General features: G+C 42.4%; 1 protein-coding gene across 1 annotated transcript; it reads right to left on the bottom strand.

Annotated features, from left to right (window-relative positions):
• Positions 1-225: 225 nt before the first annotated feature.
• STPG4 (sperm-tail PG-rich repeat containing 4) lies at positions 226-23338 on the bottom strand. The gene is made up of 7 exons (XM_059724263.1): positions 23264-23338; positions 21652-21912; positions 20207-20271; positions 20049-20139; positions 18891-18959; positions 1635-1739; positions 226-345 (listed from the first exon to the last, which is right to left on the bottom strand). The coding sequence occupies exons 1-7, from the start codon at positions 23336-23338 to the stop codon at positions 229-231; spliced, it is 783 nt and encodes a 260-aa protein (XP_059580246.1). The 3' UTR covers positions 226-228.
• Positions 23339-23973: the final 635 nt, after the last annotated feature.

A 23973-nucleotide genomic window follows, 5' to 3' on the forward strand; every position in this document is an offset into this window, starting at 1 on the left:
CAGTCAATATTTGATGATAATAAATATGAGTTTTTTCCCAATGGAGAATAGGAAATAAATATGCCATCTCAGTAACAACTGGTGGCAAATGCTGAGTTTCTAATGGCATGGATTTCATGTACACATACAGCTGGGTGATGATGAAAGGGAGACTGGGAATAGGGGGAGAAGATTGTCCTTTCACTCAGAATCCACTTTTTGGAATTTGGTATGTTGACTGTTTTTATTCTAAAACCCAAGTGTGTTGCTGAAGAAGATGCTGTGCTCTTTACCTAGACTCTCAATAGTCCGTGGTTGCTCTGGAAAGTGTCTTGTGGGCTCATAAGCTCCTGGACCTGGTATTTTCTACAAAATTGAAAGAAACAACAAGGAATATCAAATAAATAAGGGAGAGCTATGTTGAATTAACAGAGAAATGCTCCAATAGTCAAATGACAAAAACACTATTATTACTGCAACTCAAATTTGTATTACTGTACAATTGTGCCAAAAGGCCTAAGCAAAGGTTGGGCTTCATCCCACTTAGCGTTGTGCAAACACCTGTAACAACATTAATAATACCTGGCTGTTATATAGCAACACTTATAACCACAGATATCAAAGCACTTTACAGAGGAGAATTGTTTTGTCTGTTTTATGGATAGGAAAACTGAGGCACACAAAGGCAAAATGTGGCCAGTGACCTTTGAGCAGCCAGTGTTAGATCATGGTAAAGAACCCAGCTCTCCCAAGTCCCAATACAGTACGCTGCCTATTAAGCCACACAACATTCAATAATAAAAAAGACGGTCGAGAAAGAACGTAGAAAAAGACACAGATCCCTTAAATACATACACACGGGCACACCAGTTGGTGACTTTTCTTTGTCTGTCAAACAGCAAAGTAACTTAGTTTTACTTCCAAAAGGGCTCTCTCTCTCTCATACATACAGACACACACCCCAGGAAAAGCTCTGAAACTGAACTGGCACCTATTACAGCAGGCCACCCTAATAGTGGTTAGATAACTAGAATGACTTTGAGTGACCAGCAGTTACCAACATAGGTTGGATTTATCCCTGGTCCAAAAGGGGGAGATATTCCACAGCTCCCACTAATACTCAGAATAACTAGTATGACTGTGCCCAATGTTTCTTTTCAGCTAGTCTTCTCTTAAAATGCTTTCTTTCTTCTGTCCACTGGTAAATCTTGGCGAAAGTACATGTCCCCAGGATACTTCTTTGTAAGTCAGTGGTTCTTCACCCATTTAGACTCAAGGCTCCTCTCAGAAAACGCCAGCTCTGAGACTTCACTTTTTTTTATTTTTACTACAGAAAAATTCTAGAGCAATTCTTCTATTGCAAAGAATTCAGAAAGACCCCAACAGGTCAGAATAGTTTTGACGCTATGGATTCCTATTTGAAAACTCTCAGTTTATCTTGCGAATTGTGTGCAGGTGTTTGCAGACCCAACAGTGCTAATATTGTGTGGCACACCACAGCACCCTTGAAAGGATCTTATGGTCCCCAGGGTGCTACAGCACCCTGGTTAAGAAGCCCTGTTGTAAGTGTGTGTTCCTTTCAGTGATGTTCTTGAGGAATTCATGTCAAGCAGCTGAGAGACAGGGGCTATTGGCTTATATTTCAAACTACTCACTGAACGGATTGGCAGCAACCGTGGCACTTTGGACTGGAAGCTTGAGCATATAGGATGGAGCACTTCCTTCTTTATCTCATATTCACCTGGTCCTGGCCCTTCTTTCTGTAACACAATCAAAAATGGATTTCTTTAAAGGTGCATTCCCACTGCCTGGAACAATTCATAGCTTGTCTTCTGGTCCCAGATTAAAGTGAAATAGTCTGTTTAAATCCTGTTCTGCTTGTAATAATTATTGGTGTTACACTGTACAGATCTAAAACTAATGCATATGTACACCACGTCAGGTCACCTTGCATCCTCTCCTCACCATGTGGTTCAGCTAGCACTAGCAGGAAGCAGCCCTTGCACTCCGAAGGGAGGGAAGACCATAACTCCTTGTGTTTCTTTGCACCCTTCTATCTCTTGTTCTTGGACCAGGCATAGTGTGGCTCTAACTGAAATGGGGTTAGATGCTAGGAATCCTGACTTCCAGCCCTCTGCACACAAAGAACATCATAAGATCACAGCAGGACCATACTTGCTCTGCTACATTTTATAATGTTGCAGTATAATTAGGGTTGAGATGAAGACCTGCAGCTTCATTAAGTGTAGTCTGTTATTAGAATCCCTGTTCAAACATGGCAATCAAGGGATTGATAATCCTTTCTGAAACAGCAGGAATATAGCAAATGAGCAAGAATCCCCCTGGAGATGGGAGAGACCTGAGTTCAAGCATCTGCCTTGAATCAGGCAGAGTAGATATTTAAAAATATCTCTCTCACCTCTCAGGTAAATGCTTTAGCCACTGGGTTGTTTGCCAAAAAGAACTGGGATGAGGTGTTCTTTCTCCCCTCCTCCCTTGTAAGAAAGGCCTGAAATACCTTACATATGGTATGTACCTTGCCGCAAGAGAAGGGTACACAGCTAAGACAGCTAAGTGGAGAAAGGCAACCAATTGTCTAAATGCTGGCCTTCTCTCAGCATTTTTCTTCTAGGAAAACTGGGTAGGATTCTGCTTAGCTAGTTGCTTTCTGAGACACCAAATTTTAGGCATCTTCCCATTCTCATGCATAGTGCAGGGACATTGGACACCCAGTTCAGCACTGGCAATGCATAGGGGGTGCACACAGGTGCACGTACACCCCCTGAGATTGGCCATGCCCCCTCTGAGAGAAGTGCCGGCAGCACTTCCGGGTGTGCCACCAGCACTCCCGCAGTCAGTTGCTGGTGCCCCCCCAGTATTAGAAGGCACCAGTCGCCCATGCAGTTCAGCATGCTACTCGTCAAGAGGACACATGAAAATGAAGTGTTATAGTCCTTGCAGCGCTGTGTGGGTTTAGCAGTCAGCACTTTGTCTAGTCAGGTCACTTTAGTTGGAAACCTAGATATGGACTAACTTTGGGGATCTATCTGCACTTCACTTTTTAACAAATAGGTTTTATGTTGGTGTTGCACGTAGGCTTAGTTGGGATAAAATCTAGCGTCAGCCCAAGAGTCGAGTAGAGTCTACTCCCTTGTATGTAGAAGGTTTCTCCTTTCTAGTTTTGCTCAATGTGGGGCTAGTGGCCTCTCTCTAGGCCTGCTCCAATGCATCCCTCCCAAGTTAAGAACACCAGGATGGTTCCATGGCATGTAGATGGACCTCCACGTACTCCTGATTTCATTTTGACCAACTTATGGAACAGACTTGAGGCTCTAGTCCCTTGCTCATTTCAGAGAGCTCAGCATAAGCGAACTCCTTACACAGCAACCAAACTCTATCAGATTGTAAAATACCTATGAGCCAAGTAGAAATATTAAAATATAATAATAATGTTTTCAGACATTCCCATCAAAAAGAATAATGAAGCCTCTGAAAAGCCAATAACAGTGTATACCTGATTACAACATGATGGATTATGCATAGGGACCTACCCTACTCATGGCAAGAGAAAGCAATTTTTGCAGCTTCCTGGCCCGAAGAGCTGATTTCGCAGTCATTTCAATGAGGCCCTGCCCCTCTGTGCTGATTGGTGGGGAAACTCTGGTGGGGGGAAGAGGCACAAGGCAGCAGCTGCCATTTTGGCTGCTGACTGCCCTTCGTGTGACCTGCCCCTTGGCACTGATTGGTGGAGAGGTACAAGGGGCAGCTGCCATCTTGGTTGCTGACCTTCGTGCTGCCTCACCAGCCAATGCCTTCCTTTCTTGGGCATGCTGCAAGGCCAGGCTGCAGTGACAGTAAGGGCCACTGGCTCCTACTGGGGAGCCAGGATTTTATTTTTATTTTTATTTTCTTTTTTTGGTTGTGTAACCCAGGTGTACCCAGGTACGTGCTCCCCTCTCCAAATAGAAAGGATGAGAGGCCAGGTGGAAATGCTGTGAGAGGGATCTGCAAATATAGGTCAACAGCAAATAAATACTGGCAAACCACAGGGGAGTAATAACAAGGGAGTCAACTATGGGCGACTGGTGTCACCTTAGTCTGGGGGGGCATGTGCCCCTGCAGCGACCAGTCAGTGACCAGGGGCAGGGTCCCCCTGCAGCCAATCTTGCTGACCCAGGCGGGGGGTGGTCCCCCCATGGCCAATCGTGAGGTGGAGGATCACTGCAGCTGCTTCCAGAAGTGAGAAGTGCCATGGCTGCACTCCCCAGCTGGTGCTTGTAGGGGGGGGGCCTAAGCAGCAAGCGCGCCCAGTCAGCTCCTGGATTCAACAAGACAGGCATATATATATACACAATATACAACAGTTACATAACAACTCACATTAGAAATAACAAAATGTAAAGCACTACCTACAAAATAAGGCACCTGCACACCCTTCAGGGTATCAATGTCACTGTAAGTACTGGAGACTCCCCTTTGATTCTAGGAGCCTTGGCACAGCTCCAAAAGGGAAGAAGGAAGGGGCCCCAGTACCTCTCAGCCCCTCGTAGGTTTGCCGGGGACTCCTTTCCCACAGGGCCCTCTGCTAGACCCCTTCCAAGGGCTACCTCCCCTGTGGGAACCCTTTCCCCGATAACTCACAGCTTGAATGGGCAATGTGGGGTCCTTGTCACCCTAGCCGGGGTTTCTTTCAGCTGATGCAGACACAGGCCTCTGGCTCCTGCAGGGCCTCCGATCCCTTTCCAGCCTGTGCCCCACTTCTGGTATCAAGGGCTCTGCCTGCTGCTCATGGCTGGTGGCTCAGGCCGCCTCCTGTGGCTCCAAAGTCCAGGTCCCTGCCTGGGACCAGCTGTACACCAAGTGTGCACATGAGTCCTGGCCACATGCCAGGAAATGGTGGACCTGAGCCACCTTGAGTGGCTCTCAGGGTCAGGGTCCCACTAGACTGCGCTGTGCCATGCTGCTCACTCCGGATTCCCAGCCTCATGCTGGGGGGTTGCAGGTCTGAGCTGCCTTGTGCAGCTCCCAGGGTCTGAGGCTCTGTGCACCGCTGTGTGCACCAAGTGGCAGGAGACCCAAGCTGCCTCACAGCTACCAGGGTTTTGCCCCATGCGCTGCACTACGCACTGATTGGGGCTGAAGCCATCTGCAGCTCCTGTCCGGCTAGAGATGTCTTCAGGGGCTCTTCAGGGCAACAGCATCCTCCCACTGGGCTCCTCTTCCCAAGTTCTTCTTAGCCCACTTTCTTCTCCATCCCTTGATGTGTCTGCCGTGTGCTGGGCACGCTGCTCCTTTTATTCTCTCTGGAGACTCCACTCCCAGAGTGCTGTTGGACCTGCAAGGTGCAGGCTTCAATCAGGTCCGGGGCTCTTCACCCTCCAACCCCCTGGCAGGGGCAGGGGGAGGGGCAGGGGCAGGGCCAGCCCCTCCCAGTAATTATCTGATTGGAGGACATGCTCCACCAATTACAACGAAGCTCTGCCAAGCCCAGGCATGCTGGGCTGTATCAGTAAGTCCGCCACACTTGATTTCCTGGAAAATCATGGCCAATTCTATTTTCTTGCAGCAATTGCAGTGGAGATCGCTGTCTTTTGTGGTTTCCATGAAAATAGCAAAACCCCAATTTAAGTAGGTCCCTAATTATGCATCATGCATTGATTATTTTTTTCTAAGTATGTAGTACTTTGTATTGGCCCTTATTGTATTCCATCTGATCTATAGCAGATCATTTTCTCAATTTATCAAGGTCATTTTAAATCCTAATCCTCACAGCTATAATGTTTGCTACCCTATCCAGCCTGAGGTCACCAACAGATTTACCAAGCATACACTCATTTCCATTCTCCAAGTGTGTAATGAAAATAAGGATAAAAATAAACTCAACTTGAAACAGAGAAGGACTTCTAGGAAGATCAGGGGTTGAACAACCTCCCTTATGAGATGGTCCTAGAAAGGCTTGGTTTGTTCAGCCAAGCAATACAATGACTGAGAGAGGATGTGACGCCTATAAATACTTTGGTAGATAAACACCAGACAGTGAGAGGAGCTTAACATAGCTCATCCAGGAAGGAACCCACCCCTGTCCCTCCAATTAGGGCAACAGGGTTACATTAGGCCTTGAACTCCTCATGACCCATCACCATTCCCGTGAACTCAGCTGCCGTGGCTGGGCAGTTAGACTCAGTGGATGAAATTTTGTCACCACTGATTACACTGGGAATTTTGTCTTCGACCTGAGTGGAATAAGGATTTTGCTATGTCCAAGTCCTGTAACTGTTACTGGAAAGCAATAAAATCAGTGGAATTATTTAACAAAATCATAGAAAATGAGGGTTGTCAGGGACCTCAGGAGGTCACCTAGCCCAACCCCCTGCTCAAAGCAGGACCAACCCCAACTAAATCATCCCAGCCAGGGCTTTGTCAAGCTGGGCCTTTAAAATCTCCAAGAATGTGGCAATCATATTCTACAGAAGGACAGGCTTGGATAAGGACATGTTAAAAAATGGCATTACACAACTGCTCCCAACGAGAACTATTTCCTCCAATTACATAGCGGCCACTGTGACTATATGCCTTCAGAAACTCATGGCTTAAAACTCATTCCTTGGAAAGTTTTACCCCAAATATTTTACATTTTCATGACGTGAGTCACTAAATCAGATATAGATCATCTCAATGCATTGGGAAGCCTGTTTGTTGCTGCTTTGACTTTAAGCAAACGGCATGTTTAATAGCTCTTTGAAACTGTAAGTAAGATGGCACCAGTCAAATATACAGAACAAGCACAGATACTGATTAAAAGATTTTTTTTCTTAATGAATTCAGTTTATGGCAGCATGACTCTTCAATATGCCTGGAACACAACTTTGCAGCTACTGCTTCTTAGCATACTAGCAGAATGTGAATGTACCAACGGAAAAATATTCTACAGTGTAAATGCCAAATTATTATTTTTAGAAGTGAGAAGAGATAATTGTTTCTCAGTCCTTGTGGCCTTCATTTTCAAAAGTTCTCTAAATCTTCCTCTGCTATTGGCAGCCAGGAATTTTCACGCACGGAGGGTCCCATCTCACAACCCATACCCATGCAAGTAGCCCTAGGGGAATCAGTTCATAAGGCAGAAACTATATTTGAATAATGGTTGCAAAATCAGGCCCAGGGGCCAGACTTGGAATAGGGCATCCACACATGCCTGTTAACGTGCAGCAATAAGCTCCGCAGCTTATTGCTGCTGGGCACGTGTCTGTACATGTGCCCAGGATTGCAGCACGTTGAGCTGGGGCAGAGCAGCCCTAGCTGGCAGGGGGCTCTAGCGCTCAGTCTGCCAGCCCAGGGCTGCTCCCCACAGCTCAACATGCTGCGGGGCTGGCTGGCTGGGGCACGAAGGTGCTTCAGTGCGGAGCTAGCCAGCAGGTAGCCCCCAGACTGAAACACCCTCGTGCCCCAACCACCTGGGCAGCATCTATGCATGTGCTGCTGCAGGGTTTTTTACTCCCCTATTAGTCTGGAATAAACTAATTTATTCCACAGAAGGATAGTACTTGTAAATACTTGTAATAACTTGTACATACAAGTCAATTGTACTTGCATTTACAAGTTACTGCAAGTATTTACAAGTACTATCCTGCTGTGGAGTAAATTAGTTTACTCCGGCCTAACAGGGGGGCACATATAGACTAGTAATAAGCACATTCCCTGAACATATAGGTTAGTACTAAGCACGATTTTCAGAGATGCCTGAGTGCATCCATCTGCAATTTTATGCAGTTTAACATCTTTTAAAAAAACTCAGCCTTATTCTCCAGCATTGATTAATAGAACATTTTTTCTTCTGAATAATTAAGTACACTGGAACAGAATTACAGTCACAGTTGATGACACCTTTACACTCATTTTAACCAATGCATATGATCATGTCAAAGGCATTGCAAATATTTTACTAAACATTAGGTGTGGGTGGTGCAATAGAAGCAGGAATCTGAAAACTGCTTTAACGCCCAAGGCATTCTTTTCAAATGATTTTTTAACATTTCACTATAGAGTAGGCTGCATTCACAGTGTACCTAATAACCTGCTGTTTATAAAGTATAGGTGCAACCCTTCTGCCAGGTGTCATCAGAATCCAAAGGGCCAGGGATTTTCCATAAACAGTTTGAACCCTCATTCAGAAACCTAGGAAAATTAAATGTTTTGCCTCGGTATCCTTAACAAGCAATGCTTCCCCTCCCACAGGCACTGAGGATGTGTATATCACAAAGGAAACATATTAAGGGGGAAATGAACATAGCAAATCAACCCTAGGTTAATACAGATAACAAATAAAACATCCAGCCCACTCCAACATAGGCACCAATCTTTTGCCTCACTTTCCTCTTCAGCTGGTGTTAGTGCCTGATGCACAAAAGATCGTGTGAACTTCCCTGCCTGGCAACCCCAGCTCCCACTAAGGTATTCCACTCATAATTTTCAATCAGTAGTCTGCCAACAAAGTGCCAATGCCCAGGGATGGATGCCAGATCCAGGTTTACAGTTTCTTCATTCAACTATTACATTTACACCATTATTGGTGCATTGTAGTCCCAGATTTAGATCCCCATGAGAGTTCATTAAGCTCCAACATTGCACTGTGGACGAAGCTAAACAACATATAAGACACTTGAGCAGAATTCTTGCTGCTAAGAACTCATGCCTGCCCACAGAATAGTAGCCCCTTTCCCCTTGGTCATGTCTGTGGTCTACTCCCCAGGAGTACCCTGTTGGGATTCAGGTAAGGTATACAACATATGAAGAACAGATCAGATGCACATCTCTTGTTCTTTAAGGACACCATGACATCTCAGAGGTGCTGCAACCAACAATCTGGCATAATAGGTCTCGCCCAGGCAAAATGAGGTCACCTTAATTTTGTCTCCCCTGGTTCATTAGTAGATAGTGGCAAAGAGATCCTTCTCCTCTAAACTTCAGCAACACTATACATATGGTGGCAGTAACAGAAAGCAGTCATGTATTTGTGGTCCACATCTTGTTAAACTCCTCGAAACTTCTGTATGAAGCGACTGAGACCATCATGGTGAGGGGAAAGACTCCTAACAAAAACAGTGATTGGCCATCATCTGAATTTTGATAATAATTAAACAGCCACAAGATCGTCCTAGTTCTAGAGCCAGCCTTACAAATGTATTTAGGTACAGAAGGACAGAAGGTGCAGAGAGGTGTCTAATGGGATTTACAAAAACATCTCAGATGAAACATGTAAATCCAATTAAGAGTTCTGAGGCTATGACAGCTTACCTATGGAAACCAAAGTTTATAAACACTGAAGAGAAATTATTTTATTTAATAATTTAAAATAATTTAGAAGTTAATGGCTTGGTTTACCACTGAGTTATTCTATATTTTCTTGTTTGTATTGAAATCAACCACACTAGAATACAGCAGTGAGTCAGGTCCTAAATATTTGTGTCAACATTTCTACCAGTGTTAGGCTTTGTAAAGCTGTTTAAACAAAATAAAACAAAACAAAACAAAACAAAAAACAAAAAACCCAACTACAATTGGGGTCTTAATTACCACACAAGAGACCTATCCGCAGCTGGTGTCAGCTGGCATTAATCCACTGAAACCAATGGAACTACACTTACCTACTCCAGCAAAGATGTGGCCTAACATCTTCACCATTTTTAACTGATAGTTAATTATGTAGTGGAGAAATGATGATAAAATAAGACTATTAAGGTTGCAAAGTCACACCTGTGCAATCTCAGTTCAGTGCCTTTGTGAATGAGTATCAAGACACAGTCTTCAATGACGCAATCGCACTGTTTTTTCCATGGAACCCGTGCCTCATTCACTGCTTAGGAAGTATTGTCTCTAGGGATCAGTCAGGAGAGTGTTATGAAAACTGTCGGTTGTCTGATTCCTGCTTGATAATTTCCTCTTAGAAATGAATGTGTCCAGTACTTATCTCTTTCCGTTTTTAGGTCTAATCATACAACGCAGAAACAGGAAGTGGGGTGCAAAAGGACCAGCACTCGAGAGCAGAGAATTGTGAAGTTACTGATGGAGGATTTCTTGTACTCAAAAGCCCAGCATCTTAGTGCAGGATTGGAGGAAGACAAGGAGAGTGGTTTAACCTTAGACCCTGAAAGCCAACAGAGCTTCTGCGGCTGCAGTGGACTGGAGCCGAGCTATATGGTTCATTGTGGTTGATGGGCTTGAGGAAATTCATATTTGACCCTAAGTAGCAAACTAGACATAGCCAATTTTTTGTGACCTCCTTTTCCCATCTGCAAAACGGAAATAACAGTACCTATCATCTCACAAATGTATTGAGAAAATACATATATTTTGTGATAAAATGTGTAAATATTTATAAGTCCCATATAAAAAGCCCGGGGTGGGGGGGGTGAATTAATAATTCTGTCTTCAAAGTGAGGATTGGCTAGTTTGCATTGAAGAAAGCAGGGGACCAGAACTGACCAATAAAAATACAACAAAATGCCGAACAGGTACGTATTAACTGAGCACTATCCACTCTGTGTATTGAAAAAGACTGGGGTCCTGTGAAAAAAAATCAGTGTGTGATCATGTAACTGAGTGAAATTTTCAGCTTGTATGGATCAACATAGTTCTATTTAAGTCAATGGAGCTACCTTGATTCACATCAGCTAAGGAGCTGCCTTGTAAGCTGATAAAATGTGTCCTGAACGTTTGTCTCGCTTTCTTAAAACCTTGTAACCAATAGATTTGCACTGAACAAATGAATTCTTCACAGGAGAGGACAGGCTCAAGGCTAGCTAGTTCATTCTTGAAATACCCTCTCTTACTCTTCATTCATGAAAATAAATGTGATATAACAAATCACTCACCATACACTAAGTAAACTGAAAGAGGATTTTCAGCCTATTGATCTATTATGTGTCAGGTATTTAACAAACTCTGGTGTCATATACACATTGTAAAATCTATGTTAAAAGTCTGATTCTGACCATACCAGCTGTTCACTGTTGTAACTCCACAGTGTTATTAGTGATATTCCCGAATGTCAGAGGAACATCAGATCCTTAATATGGAATTTAAGTGCACGTGGCTTCTTTTCAAGATATCTGGCCTGCAGTGAACTCTTCCTCCCCACTCCTCCAACTCCTCCCCTCTTCCCAAGTCCAGTTCCCCTCCTATTTGATTCCAAACCTGAAGTTTTTGCATAAACAAAATTTCTGCTCCACTCACAGAAAGCAAGGTCAGGACCTTTCTAATATTTGGATGCTGATTGCAACAGTTAGGAAAATGTATAGCACCTCTGGAGAGAAAAAAACCCACTGGCATTAACATAGCCCTATCATTGTCGTTATCATTATGTTCATTGTCTTTTCTCATAGTTATTTCATTCTCACGGACTAAATTGCTTCTAGCCTACATTTCTGGACAAACTTTTATAGCTTCTTATATTCTTTTTAGATTATCTATCTATCTATCTATCTATCTATCTATCTATCTATCTATCTATCTATCTATCGTAAAGCTGAATAACTCTGATCAAATATGATAACTTTGCGTGTCCCTCAAAGAGGTTCAGTCTAATGGCCCAGTATTAAAATAAGAACAAACATTGTAATGTACAAATGGAAACGGATCTTTCATTGTTCTATATCACAAAAGTAAGCGAACTGGTATCATTCAACTGTAAATGGTTATCTGCCACAAGGGGTGTTCAATGTGCCTTTCTCCAAACAAAATTCTTGCTTCTGAAAGTTGCAAGTCCAACCCAAATCTATTTATAACCATCAGGAAGGTTAATATCTATGTATTTATTACCTCCCCATCCATTCTTATTTTCAATTGTGTCACATTCAGTCAAGCATAAAAATGATGCTTCTTTAATGCATTCATAACATCTCCTGCTTTTCATGTGGCAATTCACTTTGTTTGTCTACAGCAAAGGTTTGTGAAGTCAGGGCTTTGTTTGGATACCAGGAAATTTCACTGAGGCATCACATTTTGACATTTGATAAGTAATTAACTAAAGGAAAGAACAGCTGCTTAGAAAATGTGTAGTGACAGCATGTAGATGATTTAAGGCCAATCCATGAAGCACCTAAGCCCCATTTAAAGTTAAAATGTCATGAGATGCACAAAATATATTCAGTGTGGCTCTGCAGTCTTAACAAAGAATTAGCTTTCATAAGCCTGGACAACTAAATACACAATTCAATACTCATGTGATATATTATTAGAGGCTTAGATGCCCAAGTCCCAAAGACCAATCATAGGTTAGTGGCTTTTAAAATAAATGACAAAAACTTGAGCTAACGGCACAAGAAATTAAGGGTTGGTCTAATAAAAGATATCAAATTCACCCAAGGAACCTTGTCTAAGAAGAGAAGGGCATTTTTGGGATTCATATTTTAAATACATGAAGCTTTATTGTGAACTTCAGTTTCATGATATAACATTTCTCATATCAATAATTTACTGTGATAAATCAGGTTTGTCTAAAACAAGTAAATACAGGTGTAAACAGAGTGACTACCAAAGTCCAAAACTATGGCCAAAAACATGAAAGGGGAGAAGTGGATAAATAATACCACAGAAACATAATAGGTGTTAGATGACAATGGATCACACAGGATGAATGAAAAGCACCCTGAGAAGTCAGGTATCCAAGTTAGTACATTAGCAGGTATAATGCACATGATAAGTGATATGTACATAGAAAGTAAACCAAGTTGACGTTGACCTAGGTGGCCATTGACAAAAATGGAATTATTACTTCTTCATTTCATAGTGTAAGGGAAATACACATGCCTGTAATTCTGTTTCTCTGAAGAGACTAGTCTGATAGGATTCTCACACTTAGGTCTGAGTTACTCAATGTAAGGCTAGCAGAAATCCCTCGGCTCTTAAAGAATGTTGGCTTCAGACGGTTGTTGGAGGAGGTCAAGTGTGAGCCAAGCTACATTGTGATGACTTGTGCCATACCTTACCCATGCAAATGCTACTCTCGCAACATTCCAGTCTCTTCCGCTGAGAGGTGACTCTTCTACATTGATTACTCAATTCAGAACGATTAAATACGGTTACAATATGCACCCTGGATGAACAAAAAAAGCAAGCTGCAAGTCCTATGCTACTTTTAAAAGATCATCCCAGATGTATAGGGGAGGTCACTGGGGAACTGAGAGAAATTTTCATGTATCTCCTGGGGAGCTTGAAGAGGTCCACCATGTTTCTTAAATACTTATAGAGACATCACCCATGTAAACTTGGTACCCCTACCCATCACGAGTCAGGTCCTAGGCAGATGAAGCTATGAGCAAAGCCATCTGTCTGGACAGAATTGTGCCACACAGAAATGACTTTAAGCCATTGAAAAGTTTTTGTTCTCTCTCCAGGGGTGGACCATGGGGGAAAAGAATACATATACTTGCATCAAGAAGAATAACGTTTTCCAGCTTTGAAACTATGGAAGCGGTGGTGAAATGCCAAAAGGGCCATTAAACACAAGGTGCAGGAACAGTGGGAATAATGCAATTGAGGCTCTGAGAAAAAACAGCTATGTGCATAGTACAAGAAGACCAAGTATGTTGAGAAAAGCACTAAAAATATAGCGGCAAGGAAATACTGTAGCAGGCATAGATGTCCCTGAGCACCAAGACACAAGCAAGACACAAGTTGCCGAAGTAGGCCAAAGAGCTCAGAACAAAGGCTTTTCAACTGTTGTTGTTGGACTAACCGGAAAGGACAGCACTACTAAACGCGCAGGATGTTACATGCAGTATATTCAAGTCATGGAGGTGTGCAGCTCTATGCAAGGTCTGCACTTATAATTGCATTTCCTTGTTGGAGCCACCATTTAGTTCCAGACACCATTTTGTTTTTCAGTGCTGGCAGTGACTTGGAGGAAAAAAAACCCCACTTTGGAACAACTCCTACTTCTACTGAACTCAATGGAAGTTTTGCAGTTGCTTTACTGCCGTTACAGTATTCACAAAGGATCAGGCCGTAGATTTATAGGCCAAGCATATTTAACCTGAGAGAGAGAGAGTAATTAGGCAATAATGATTGATAGCACAAGGCAATTCTTGGTAAGTGTTGATTATCTGGAGGAGGTAAGGACATAAGGTGAAACTCAAGAGATCTTAATCCAGCCAATCATTAACTATCAGGATCATTGCTATTAAAAACATGGAATAACACATGAAAATGTAAACTGCATAAGTACACAATACAAACAATTCCCATTGTATGAGTACAGAAGTTGAACAGCCGGTAGACACAGAACTGTTAACAGCATTCAGTACTGTAATGAGGGGTACTGTAATGACACAAGCCCTGGACACCCACTTAGAGGGGGTGCAATAACGGAACAGCTCTGATAGCACCTAGGTTTTCCTAGCAATTAATAGCAATATACAATAGCCAACTGGAAAGCAGAACTTGGGCTGCTCTGTTCTGTTCTGTTCTCTTCTCTTCTATTTATGAGCCAGAATTAACACAGAGCACTGAGACATTGTTTTTAGAAAACCCATTTCTCCCCCCCATAAGTATGCTTTAAGCCATTTACAGTATGTTGCTGTGTAATTATGAAACTGAAAATGTAGCTGTGTACAGGACAGCCACAGCGCATACTAGTACATTTCTGTACATTACCCTAGCTTAAGATCTATAAGAGGAGCACTTCCTTATGAGATTACACAAGCTAGATGAGCAAAACCCTTCGATATTAATGTTATTGATCAAAGTATGTATTAGCTTGAAGTTAAACAAGAATGATTTTAGCACAGAATAGCTACATGATTAAATAGGCAGGAAGTATAAAACCATCCTCTGAACAGCAGCCAAACCGACTTAATTCATCAGTAGAGCATACAGGTTTTGGTTGAAATTCCAGAGCTGGGAGTGCAAGTCCAAAGGATGTTACAGCTCATTTGTTGCAAAATATTGTATGGCAGCGGTATCAATAACTCATTTAAGGAGCCGCTGTTTACACAGAATGGCTCTTCTATCACAAAGGGCCACCTGGCATTAAGAAATTAATGAGATCCTGGAGGATTTTCAAATAAAAGGTTAACATTTATTTAACAGTGAAAGTCTATCCCTTGATAATTTGCACTAAACACAGTCCCTTGCTCTATCTTCAAATCAACCCCGAGCAGCTACACTGGGTTTTTAAGGAGCTGTTTCTTTCTGTAGCTGAAAATCCTCTTTCAGTATGCTACTGAAATCTGAAATCTGGACTGTCCGTAAGCAACAATAATTAATCCCAAAGAAAAGAGTGTATTTACTGTGAAAAATACTCCTGGCTTGTGACAGAGTTAGGCATGAATTCCTGAAGGGGGAAGGAAAGGTATGGAAGCATTATCACTGCTGATATTGGCTCTCAACCAGTGAGTCAGCAGTAACAAATTGCTTTTTCAGCAGGCACTCCTTGATAATGTGAAGGTCTATCTGACCAAAGTTATTTCCCCATATGTCTCAGGGCTTCCAGAAACTGAGCGTTAATAAATATTCTGCTCACAAACTGAGGAGAGGGCTGAGGGGGGTTCCCTGAGGTGGAGCTCACCCTGCCTCTGGCTACTGCAAAGATGGCCAACAGTGATGAACCTTGGGGTTCATATGTATCATTCCAAAGAGCAAATGGTTTGCCTTTGAAGCCTGCCAGTTTACATCAAGTGGCAGAAGTTTCCAAAACTTTTCTGGGGGAGGTCCCACCACAGACCTATCCTACAGCTTGATATAAGCCTCCTTCCATCTTCCAAATGAGCTCTATGCACCACATATTCTTCATTTTCCAGTGGTGCTGAAGGAATAGTAATTTGGTATGTCTCTGCCTATTTGCTGCCTTCCATTTGCCAAGTGGATCCCAGGGGAAATATGTTGGGAGCAGCCTCTGAACTCCCTGGAGTATGGGTTGAAATTTCCGCCATCCTGATGTATTTCTGCCATCCATTATGTGGTAGGTGAACAGCTCATTACTCCCTCGCCCTTCTCGTGTGCCAACATAAGGGATAATGGGACCACAGCCTTGCCTAGAAGAAATGTAATCAAAATGATCAGGCCCTGTGCTATCACATACATTTTTAAATCAATGATAGCAGTTTTCAGTTTCAGAGACACCATGCTCAGCTAGACCTGTCTGCTTATGAAGTTATCATGAGCTGGTGTCCAATGAATGTTGACATGTCAGCCCACTGTGCATTATTACCTTCCCTTGTCTCAAGCAGCATGACGGAGTTTCTCATGGTGAGACTGAAGGCTCTTCTTTTATAGCTTACAGATTTTGTGGCTAATTGTGCACATGGCCCATTTCTGGACTGCCTGCTTCAGACATGCATTGAATCACAGCAATGAGCTGTTGCCTGTCTCCTAACACACACTATCGAACTATTCCCTTTCTTTTGAAGTACAGTATGTTCCATGCTGTGAATCACTTTTATGCAAAAATAGAAACCAATGATGACTATGTGCACATTATAACAGAGCAGCCAGGATAGGCATCCCATAATTGCAATGCCAGGGTTAGTGGCACTGTAACAAACTACTGCACAAAAGAAATAGTAGCATCAGTGGGCACCTCATATTCTTACAGCCGATCAAGTGTAAGAATTTGCAGAGACAGGGCCAAGACCGAAGGCATGAAAATGGAAAAGTAATGATATCCCTGGTCCCCAGGGTAGGTTTGGAAATAAGGAAACTAAACCAAAATATCTTGCAAAAAGAGGTCTATTCAGTCAAAGGACCACGTGGGGGACTGCCACAGTGAAACACAGAATGCCTCCCTACATGTGCATCTACAAGACTTCCTAGAAGGATGTCTTGTAGATGTGGTAGTTGGCATGGGCCAACACTGCACTAAAAACAGCCATTACAGTCATTCAAGGTGTAACACACAGAATGGATGTACTATATTTCACTGTGGTGCTTCCTAGTGACATCTTTCATCATATATATATCTATATCTTGCGCGCGCGCGTGTTTGTGTGTGTGTGTGTGTATGTGTGTGAGAGAGAGAGAGAGAGAAAGAGAGAGAGAGTGCACATGATATGTGCACAAGCTCTTGTGTATGTTATGTGCAAATATAAATCTGGCCCAGTAATGAATTTGCTGTCAACACCTATTTAATCCATGATGGAAACTGAAGCTCCAAACTGGCAAAGCTTGAGACAGTCACCAATGAAAGTGCATCAGACTCAGGTTGTGTTTACTCCGAGTTCTGTATATAGAAAGTTTTCTGGGTCAGACACAGAACTCACAGGTGTGTCACCCAGCTAGCTTGGAGTGATGTCAGAAGGGTATATGTCAGTATTTTTACTTTAGGGATAGTTGAGTGGTTGACAATTTAATAAACAAAATACAGGGTATTTAAGCGGAAGAATGAAGTGACATTGTAATGGGTCCAATTCTGTTTCATTGTCATAAATCAAGATTACCATCCTTGAGTGGAGTCACACACTGTGATGCTGGTGAGGTCAGAATCCCGTCCAAACACTGGGAAGGCATTTGAAGCCTGGAGTTTCATTCATGCAAAACAGGAATGATACCTAACCATTCTCCTCCTCCATGGGCATGACATCTGTCCTGTCCCCTCTCATTTCCTTGCCTCTCAACCCGTTCACTTGAAGAAATATGCATACTTTAACACCTCTTCAGTCTGTTCTTCATCTAAACCACAACCCTCCACCACATCTCACCAGAAATTCTGGCAAAGAAACAGCCCAGTCTCACAAACTCTCACAGAGAAGGAAAAACATTGTTTCTTGTAGGTATTTTTTCATAGTGTCCTGCTGAACAATAGGAACAATGAACATTGTTTTATGGTAGGCTTGCCATAAATAGATGTTGAGATTGAGTGATTGCCAAAGCAGAGACAAAGTGTATAATCATTTTCCTAAGCTATTTTGGACCAGATCCTGCAAATACTTAACCTTCTGTGTTGTTTTCTCACAGGAGTAGTCTCTCTGTAGTAAAAAACTATTCCCAGGCACCAAGTTAATTCACAAGCATCATTGTTTGTAGGATCAAGGTCTTTGCATACTATAGAAAACTAAGAGCGGAGTTCTAGTCCACTTTGGGAGCCTAAATAGCAGTTTTCTAGCCATGGAATTGGTGTTTTTGGCACTTAAACACAGTGGAGGAGGGCCTTCCCATCATCTAGCCCCAGTAGCCAAGTGACTAAGAGCACTTGTCCTGGAAGCAGGATCTAGGCACCCCTTGCCCAGAGTGGGGTTGACCTTATAACTCTCTGACTTCCCAGAATGGTGCACTAAGCACTATGCACAGGTTAGGCATTATCCAGTTTTTCCTCCCTCGTTCCTTCTGAAGCCGAGGCATGGCACCTCGCATTAACAATCACTGGGTACAGGGAGTTTATCCTGCATGGGGAGCAAGGCTCCAGGCTAGAAGTCTGGGCCTGTTCCCTTTGAGAACAACAGCCATTCAGTCACACATCCTTGAGTTTGTATATATTTATATATTATATAATTATATACTTCCCTCTCATAGTTGCCCAGGGTGTTCCAGCCTCAAAAGCATAGCTGGGCAATAGCCTGGATAATGCCAAACCTGTGGCCTGGTAGATACAACTTCAAATCCCTCCTGAGGAAGGAGGAGCCTAGAGTCTGGTTTTATATTTCCTGGGCAAGTGTCTCCTGTTTAGCTCTTGGAGCTTAGACATGGGTGGGTCATCCTTCTCTTCCTCTGGTGTCTTACACGCATTAGTTACTGGATTTTGTCCAGCTACACGTTCATGAGTTATATATCCACAATAATTTACATATCCACATGGCTGGGTATGTACATGTCCAGCACAAAGACAACTGCACATACCCAGTGTACAGAAGCACACTTGGGTGTCTACACTACAGTGGTAATAGAAGTGCAAGCTGTGCATAATTTCCAAAAATGCCACTTACTTGGCCAGTCAAACTTCCATTTAGGAAGTTAGTGCACAAGGAATAAGGGATTTCTACCCCAAGAATACTCTACAAACCAGGAAAGATCATTTTTAAATACACAGAAGAACCAGGTATTTTTTTCTTTTCTCTTCTTTTAGACACCCAAACATTTCTTATCATCAGTTAATATTTTTCCACATAGTACTTACAGGAGTGAAGTAGGTTGATCTGCACCTTTGAACTGCAGAACGAAACATAAACTGCCTAAGTTTTGGAAAAGAAGCAGGTAAGATCATCTGAGTCATGTTCTTACTGTTACTTTCATCTTTAACAACAGTTTCTATACCTGTTTTTGTTTCAGTACAAGAAAGTGTAGCTGTCTGTCATTTTCAGTGCTAGATAATGGAACAGAAATTGTTCTGTTTTGGTAAAATATACTGAAAAGCTATGGAGGCCTTGCAGTATCTTTCAATGGTATATAAAAAATATAGCTAAGCAATTTCCATTAATGTTAATCGACACATATAGAGGGCCCGGTTTTCAAATCTGGATGCCAAAAAGGTAGGTATTTTAAGGCATTTTTACACATGCTTGGGAGGCAGGAAGTCTTTAATTAGGGTGGCTCTGAGAACTGCTCTAATTAAAGCACCGGCAGTGTCTTGTGTATTCAGCATCCCACACTTCAAAATGGTGGGAAGGGTGCTTTAACTAAAGCTCATTCAACAAACTTCAGATAAAGCACCTCTGCCACCATTTTGAAGGATGGGGACATTGAATATACAAGGCACAGGGGCAGCTGGAGCACAGTAGTGAGAACGCTCCAGCAGGCTCAATTGATCAGAATGATTAATTGAGTCTGCTCTGATGTGCTGTAATTACATCAGAGCAGTGTCCCTGCATGTCTACAGGCACCCTTAGATGCCTACTAATGTAGAAAGCTTGTTTTCTAGAAGTGCTGAGCACAGACAACTTCAAGTCAAGTGAGTGTTATGGTCCCAATTCAGTTAACACTTGAGCTAATGTTTAGCTTTAAGCAAATCTAGTGAAGTCACTGGGAGTGAAATGTGTTTTAAGACAAACACATTCTTAATGGCTGTGTTGAATGGGGATGGCTTATGTATATATCTGAATACTTTATTAAACTGGAGCCTAGAGCAGAGCTAGGAGTCAAGATACTGACTTAAGGTCTGAGTTAATGTGAGACTTGAAGGACTTTGGATTAGGTACATAAATGAGAGAGCTGCAGGTGCTCTGAAATTCTGAAGTCCTGGAAAATAAAACAGACTTTATAATACATCCAAACACCTAAATGATAAGAAAATCAGTTTACTTACTTGGCTGAAAACTTGGGAACTTCAGGAGGGAGAAGGTTGTATTGTCCTGGTGCAAGGTCAATATCCTAAAAGGAGTGGTTGGTTAAGACTGGGTAATGATAGGGTATCAAGGTTTGACTTCAAGTTACTACTTTCTTCTCAAAGAGTATCATACACAGCTTTGCTTTAAGCAATACAGCTATTCTAAGGAGGGCAAAATTTAGCTCATATTCTTGGCCCATCGTTTTTATAGCTGTGTTCTCTGGGTCTGGTCCTACTCAAGGAAGCCAATGGGCCTGTCAGCTTTGGGGTGGAACTCTTTCCAGATCCTTTCCAAACACAACTTCCCAATTGTTTTCCAAGCTTTCCAAGGCTAGTTAATGAAGTCTTGTAATACTTCTCAAAAGAGCATTAAAATCATGCCTCTAAACATAATTTATAAGAAGATGCTGAAAAATTATATATAAATCCAGTGGTTAAATCTTCAAACACAGATGGAAGATATGCACCTGAAAAAAACCTTGCTCCTCTGTAGCTGCTCCAAGCAAAGTTGGGTCTCCTTCAAAACCAGTTTCTTTCCCTTTCCCCACAACCCACTGGATCCAGCATGCTATGTCATCTGGTGAGTGGGATCAGGGAGGGATCTCTTAACTTTAGAGACCTTCCATATGGCAACTGCAGAGGGCAGGACAACTGTTCTTATCCACCAGAAAACTTCCATCTTTGTATTAGAAGATCGGCTAAGGATGTGAAACCTGTCCCTTAAATTCTGTCATTGTTACTAAACCAGGAGGTTGCAGGAATAGTATGCGAACAAAGGTGAACCATGGTCACCTGAGGGCTGTTTGATGGGTAAGAAATTCTGCCTGGATGGTCCCATTCAAGTGGTTCTTAGCTAAACACAGAACCTTTTGTCCCCATCCTACTGCAGAGCAGATTGATGTGGAAGGGAGGAAACAAAGTTTCTGCAACACAGAAAAGTACAGAGACTATTAAGATGACTCTGGACACTGTGGCTGGGACCACCTGAGAAAGGCATCTGATAGGAATGGCTGTGGGACCTGGGAATTCACAGGAGCTGGAACCTATGAAGCAAACAGGGCCAGCTGAAAAAGGAAACTGGGGTCAGAATGGAGAAGAGGTTATGATGGGCATAGGAGAAGGAAGTTTGAGAAGTGAGTGAGTATCTGGGGACTGCTGGTATCTTGGGAAGTATATGTCTGAGGATGGGATGCAGCCTCAATGGTTTCCCAAAGTCCAGCCTGTGAGAATGCCACTCAGGGCCTCCTCAGACTGGGATCATAGGTGTGTTTTTAAAATAGGATAATTAAAAAATATAGTATCAAAAAAAATTGAAGTAATGCTTTTTAAAACTCTATCATAGTATATCATATGCAAGGTGATCTCTTGTTCTCCCCTATCTCATCTCATTCAAGAGAAAGATGTAACTATTATTCTCTTTTTACCTTATCTCTGAAATTTAAGGTGTTGGAACTTTTCCTTGGCGTGCTTTTAAATGAATATGTTGCTAGCCTTTTTCTTGCTAAATCAGTAAAACTAGGAGGCATATATGTGTAAACACCCGGAATGGAAAGGTCCACTTTTGGATGAAAGATGGAAGGTCTCTTTCTGCCTTCTCCTTTAAAATTGTATGTGGGTTTCACTGGGTTGAGCTGGGCTTCTTCAAGAAAATCCCGTACAGCATATGCACCTGGTGAAGGTGTTGGCTAGTAAAAACAAACATTGTCTAGGTTGAGTTTCCTGTGCAGTTCCATAATTCTTTTAAAAGCATATTTCACATGTTAATTCTTACTGGAATTTCAATGACACGTAGGGTTTTGAAGTGTAACAAATACCAATAACTAACATGTCAAAGTTATTGGATCCTGGTCATGTCATCTACGAGATGTTTCATGACAATATATTTGTCCTAAAAATAATTGTTGAAATAGCCACGTGGATTACCATCAAGATGTTCCAGGGTGCATCTACATGAGATGTTTACTGTGGAGTTGACTAATTAGCTCTGCAGTAAACATCTTGGCATCTACACATGCGCCCCCATTAGGCCGCAGGAAACTAATACCTTCTGCTGTAGGTTAGTACTTGTAAAAACAAATACTATCCTGTTGCAGGGTGTTTTACTTCACAGCACAGCACATGTGGATGCTGACCAGCTGACTGGGACATGAGGATGCTTCAGTGTGGTGGCTGCCTGCTGGCTAGCCCAGCACTGGAGCACCCTTGTGCCTTAGCCAGTCCCTCCACAGCACATTGAGCTGGGTCAAAGCAGCTCTGGGTGGCAGGCTGACCCCCAGTTTCCCTGCCAGCCTGGTTTGCTTCAACCTGGTATGTGTAAATGAAGCGCCCAGGAGCAATAAACTCAGGTGAAAACGGCACCAGAATTTACTGCCGTGCATTAATATGCACTTGTAGATGCATTCCCAATGTTTTAAAGCTACCTATGGGAAGCCCCTGCCTGGACAAGACCTGAATCTGTGTCCAAAAGCTGCAATCAAGACTTCCGTTCAAACTGCTGTTATAATGAATTACCTTTGAACATGAGCAAGATAGCACTTGCTCCTTCACTCTGAGGTACCAAAATACAATTGCACCAGAACACATCATTTGAATGACACTTCATTTTGGCTTTCTAGCGCTATGCTTTTACTAGCATTTTCAGTGATAATATCTGATTTATATTAGATAAGGTGAGCAGAAGGGTGGGGGGGAAAGACAAACAATAATTTTAAAATGCTAGATGCCGAGCATGTTGCTGTCAGCCCTGTTATAACATTGAATGGGGTCAGAAGGACTTCTCAATGGAAACTGCCAATTTGCTTAGGGCTCAGTTCAGCTGCAAATTATCCCCTGTGGCTGCTGGCCCTAGAGAACATGCCAGACTTTTCCCTCAGATGTGGCTGCAGAAGCGGGTTCTGGGATTTACACAGATGCCCTAAATCTGCTTGTCCCTCAAAATAATCAGTTTTTTTTCTGAAGTGGAAAGTGTTTTGTTCCTTGGCCAGAGTCAACTCAGAAAGGCATTTTTAAAGGCACTGTGTTTGTGAAACTGCCTACCCACTGACAGCTCCCAAAGTTGTTGGCTTTGTAGTGCTGATTGGTTCTTAAAGACACAAAAGCAACCCCAGTCATTTTGGACACTTATACAGGCCAAATAAAGCACATCGAAACATTTATGATAAAAACTATTTTTAATCATGTTTCATGTTGAAAGAGTTTATGGCAGAAATGGATTACATTTCTGCACACCTCCTCCAAACCCAATAAAGATTCCGCTTGAAAAATTTCAGAGAAAGCTGTTGTCTGAAATGAAGTTTCAATGAAGTGGCACTGCCAGAGAGTAGTGCTTCCTATAGGGATACAGAGCAAGTGCAGAGGCCTCAGTTCTCAATACAGATGGGTCTGGGTTCTCTACTAATCCCTGTGGTCTGCCCTTCGTGAGCTGATTCCAAACACTCTTTTGGGAAAAGTCATATGTTTTTAATCAATTATTTTGTTATAGTCCTAGACACTGTCTGTTTAAAGCCCATTGAAGCCAATGAAAAGGTTCCCATTGACCTGAAAGGGCTTTACGTTCTGCCCTAAATGAATGTCTGAATTATAATTTCCCAATTCTTTGTGAATTAATTTCCAGCAAAAGACCCTGCCGTTTCTCCAGCTGTTTGGATACCATTGCCATGATTCTAAATTTCTTGAATAAGTCAAGAAATGACCTCTCAAAATAGATGCCAGGGCTTTTCATAAGAGAAAATGACCATGTTTACAGT

Source organism: Alligator mississippiensis, chromosome 1, assembly GCF_030867095.1.
Source record: "Alligator mississippiensis isolate rAllMis1 chromosome 1, rAllMis1, whole genome shotgun sequence".
In the NCBI taxonomy this organism is placed as follows: Eukaryota; Metazoa; Chordata; order Crocodylia; family Alligatoridae; genus Alligator; species Alligator mississippiensis.

Excerpts from the sequence above, each read along its gene's own strand:
- STPG4 (XM_059724263.1), bottom strand. The coding sequence starts at position 23,338 with ATGACTGGGGTTGCTTTTGTGTCTTTAAGAACCAATCAGCACTACAAA. Across the intron at positions 18,960-20,048 it reads TTAACTCAGACCTTAAGTCA|AGTATTCTTGGGGTAGAAAT; the intron begins GTATCTTGACTC and ends CCTGGTTTGTAG. Across the intron at positions 346-1,634 it reads GGTTGCTGCCAATCCGTTCA|AAAATACCAGGTCCAGGAGC; the intron begins GTGAGTAGTTTG and ends TCAATTTTGTAG.